The following is a 2,500-nucleotide window of genomic DNA, read 5'->3' as shown; positions in this document are numbered from 1 at the left end:
TGAGAGGGGCAAGCAAAGACAAGTGTCTGCATGTGAGAAGGGCAAGCAAAGACAAGTGTCTGCATGTGAGAAGGGCAAGCAAAGACAAGTGTCTGCATGTGAGAAGGGCAAGCAAAGACAAGTGTCTGCATGTGAGAAAGGCAAGCAAAGACAAGTGCCTGCATGTGAGAAGGGCAAGCAAAGACAAGTGCCTGCATGTGAGAAGGGCAAGCAAAGACAAGTGTCTGCATGTGAGAAGGGCAAGCAAAGACAAGTGCCTGCATGAGAGAAGGGCAAGCAAAGACAAGTGTCTACATGTGAGAAGGGCAAGCAAAGACAAGTGTCTGCATGTGAGAAGGGCAAGCAAAGACAAGTGTCTGCATGTGAGAAGGGCAGGCAAAGACAAGTGTCTGCATGTGAGAAGGGCAAGCAAAGACAAGTGTCTGCATGTGAGAAGGGCAAGCAAAGACAAGTGCCTGCATGTGAGAAGGGCAAGCAAAGACAAGTGTCTGCATGTGAGAAGGGCAAGCAAAGACAAGTGTCTGCATGTGAGAAGGGCAGGCAAAGACAAGTGTCTGCATGTGAGAAGGGCAAGCAAAGACAAGTGTCTGCATGTGAGAAGGGCAAGCAAAGACAAGTGTCTGCATGTGAGAAGGGCAAGCAAAGACAAGTGTCTGCATGTGAGAAGGGCAAGCAAAGACAAGTGTCTGCATGTGAGAAGGGCAAGCAAAGACAAGTGTCTGCATGTGAGAAGGGCAAGCAAAGACAAGTGTCTGCATGTGAGAAAGGCAAGCAAAGACAAGTGTCTGCATGTGAGAAGGGCAAGCAAAGACAAGTGTCTGCATGTGAGAAGGGCAAGCAAAGACAAGTGTCTGCATGTGAGAAGGGCAAGCAAAGGCAAGTGTCTGCATGTGAGAAGGGCAAGCAAAGACAAGTGCCTGCATGTGAGAAGGGCAAGCAAAGACAAGTGCCTGCATGTGAGAAGGGCAAGTAAAGACAAGTGTCTGCATGTGAGAAGGGCAAGCAAAGACAAGTGTCTGCATGTGAGAAGGGCAAACAAAGACAAGTGTCTGCATGTGAGAAGGGCAAGCAAAGACAAGTGTCTGCATGTGAGACGGGCAAGCAAAGACAAGTGTCTGCACGTGAGAAGGGCAAGCAAAGACAAGTGTCTGCATGTGAGAGGGGCAGGCAAAGAGATGTGTCTCCTTGAAGGAAGAGACAGCAATGACCTGCCTATTGGAGAGGCAGAGAAGGATCTGACTGCCCTTGAGAGTTAGTGGACAAAGATACACACCTACATTATAGTCACTCTGTATCATACATCATGTAGTACAACCTCTCTAAGGAGTTAATATTATTTCACTGAAAAAGTCCACAAAACAGAAGTATTAAATAAGTCCATTCACGATAACTCAATCAGCGCGTGGGTTGCACAAGGAGAGAATCTTAGTTTTATGATAAAAGCTGCTTGGCAATAGGTCACACAATGTTTGAACAAAACAACTAAACTGCAAGCGTAAAGTATCTAAAAACTAGACCTGTCTGTCTACGACGAGTTAGAAATTAGAGGGCGGAGTTGGCGCTCATCTGCCGAGCCACCTGTCTGGCTTGAATCGGTCGCGTAATATCAAATATCATTATCAATTACTGAACAGGTGGAAGAATCTTACGAGAAAAGAAACAGTTTTTTTTGTGGGGAATTACTGAACTTCATAGGTCTTTTCCTTATATTATGAAATATATAGTCGCCAATTACTCGAAATAAGATATTTAAAAACGATTTCGTGGTTTATAAAGAAGCTTGAATTAAATAGTTAAAGACGCATAGCTTTCCTTTCGCTGGCATGAGTGAGGAACAAAAATATGTGAATATTGTGAATTAGAGGCCGACCGACGAGATACACTATGATTATTTTTAACCTTCACATCCGTTTGCTAGTGTAGATGAGGCTTAAATCACCTTGGCTATTTAAGACTTCCTATAAAGTTGCTTATATACATAGCTGGGATACAGAGCTAATGAATCCAGGTAAGTCTGAATGTATGTTGAACATCTTTGCCCTCTCTGTGGCAGACGCCTCTTTGCCTTTACCTGTCTCTGTCTGTGTCGCACGCGGGTGGGCAGACTTCTTTGTCCATCCCTCTCACAGGCAAGCACTTCTCTGTCTGCCTCTCACACGGGAAAGCATATCATTTTCTGCCTCTCTCACAGGCAAACGCCTCTTTATCTGTCTTTGTCCCAAGCAAAATCCCCATTGTCTACTTCTCTCAAGCAGATGCACCTGTTTGTCTACCTCTCTCAAGCAGATGCACCTCTTTGTCTACCTCTCTCATAGGCAACTACCACCTTTTGTTTGCCTGTCTCTCTGAAATACTTCTTTATCTGCCTGTCTGTCTTCCAACCAGACAGACCACTTTTTACGCCTCTGTAACAAGCAGACACCTCCATACTCGCCAGTCCCATTCAGACACGTCTTTGTCTGCATCTCTCACTGGTACATACCTCTCCGTTTGTCTTTCT

The 2,500-nt window shown here is 45.2% G+C and overlaps 1 protein-coding gene across 1 annotated transcript in view; it reads left to right on the top strand.

Annotated features, from left to right (window-relative positions):
* The window catches only part of LOC138859337 (uncharacterized), a 6,504-nt gene that overhangs the window by 1,100 nt on the left and 2,904 nt on the right, over positions 1 to 2,500 (top strand). Inside the window, exons 4-5 of the mRNA XM_070114134.1 lie at positions 267 to 969; positions 1,064 to 1,251. Coding sequence (XP_069970235.1) covers positions 267 to 969; positions 1,064 to 1,251 — 891 coding nt within the window. The remainder of the gene's footprint in view (positions 1 to 266; positions 970 to 1,063; positions 1,252 to 2,500) is intronic.

The sequence above is a fragment of the Penaeus vannamei genome, chromosome 35, assembly GCF_042767895.1.
Source record: "Penaeus vannamei isolate JL-2024 chromosome 35, ASM4276789v1, whole genome shotgun sequence".
Lineage (NCBI taxonomy): Eukaryota > Metazoa > Arthropoda > Malacostraca > Decapoda > Penaeidae > Penaeus > Penaeus vannamei.
This window is presented reverse-complemented; position numbering and strand designations above follow the sequence as displayed.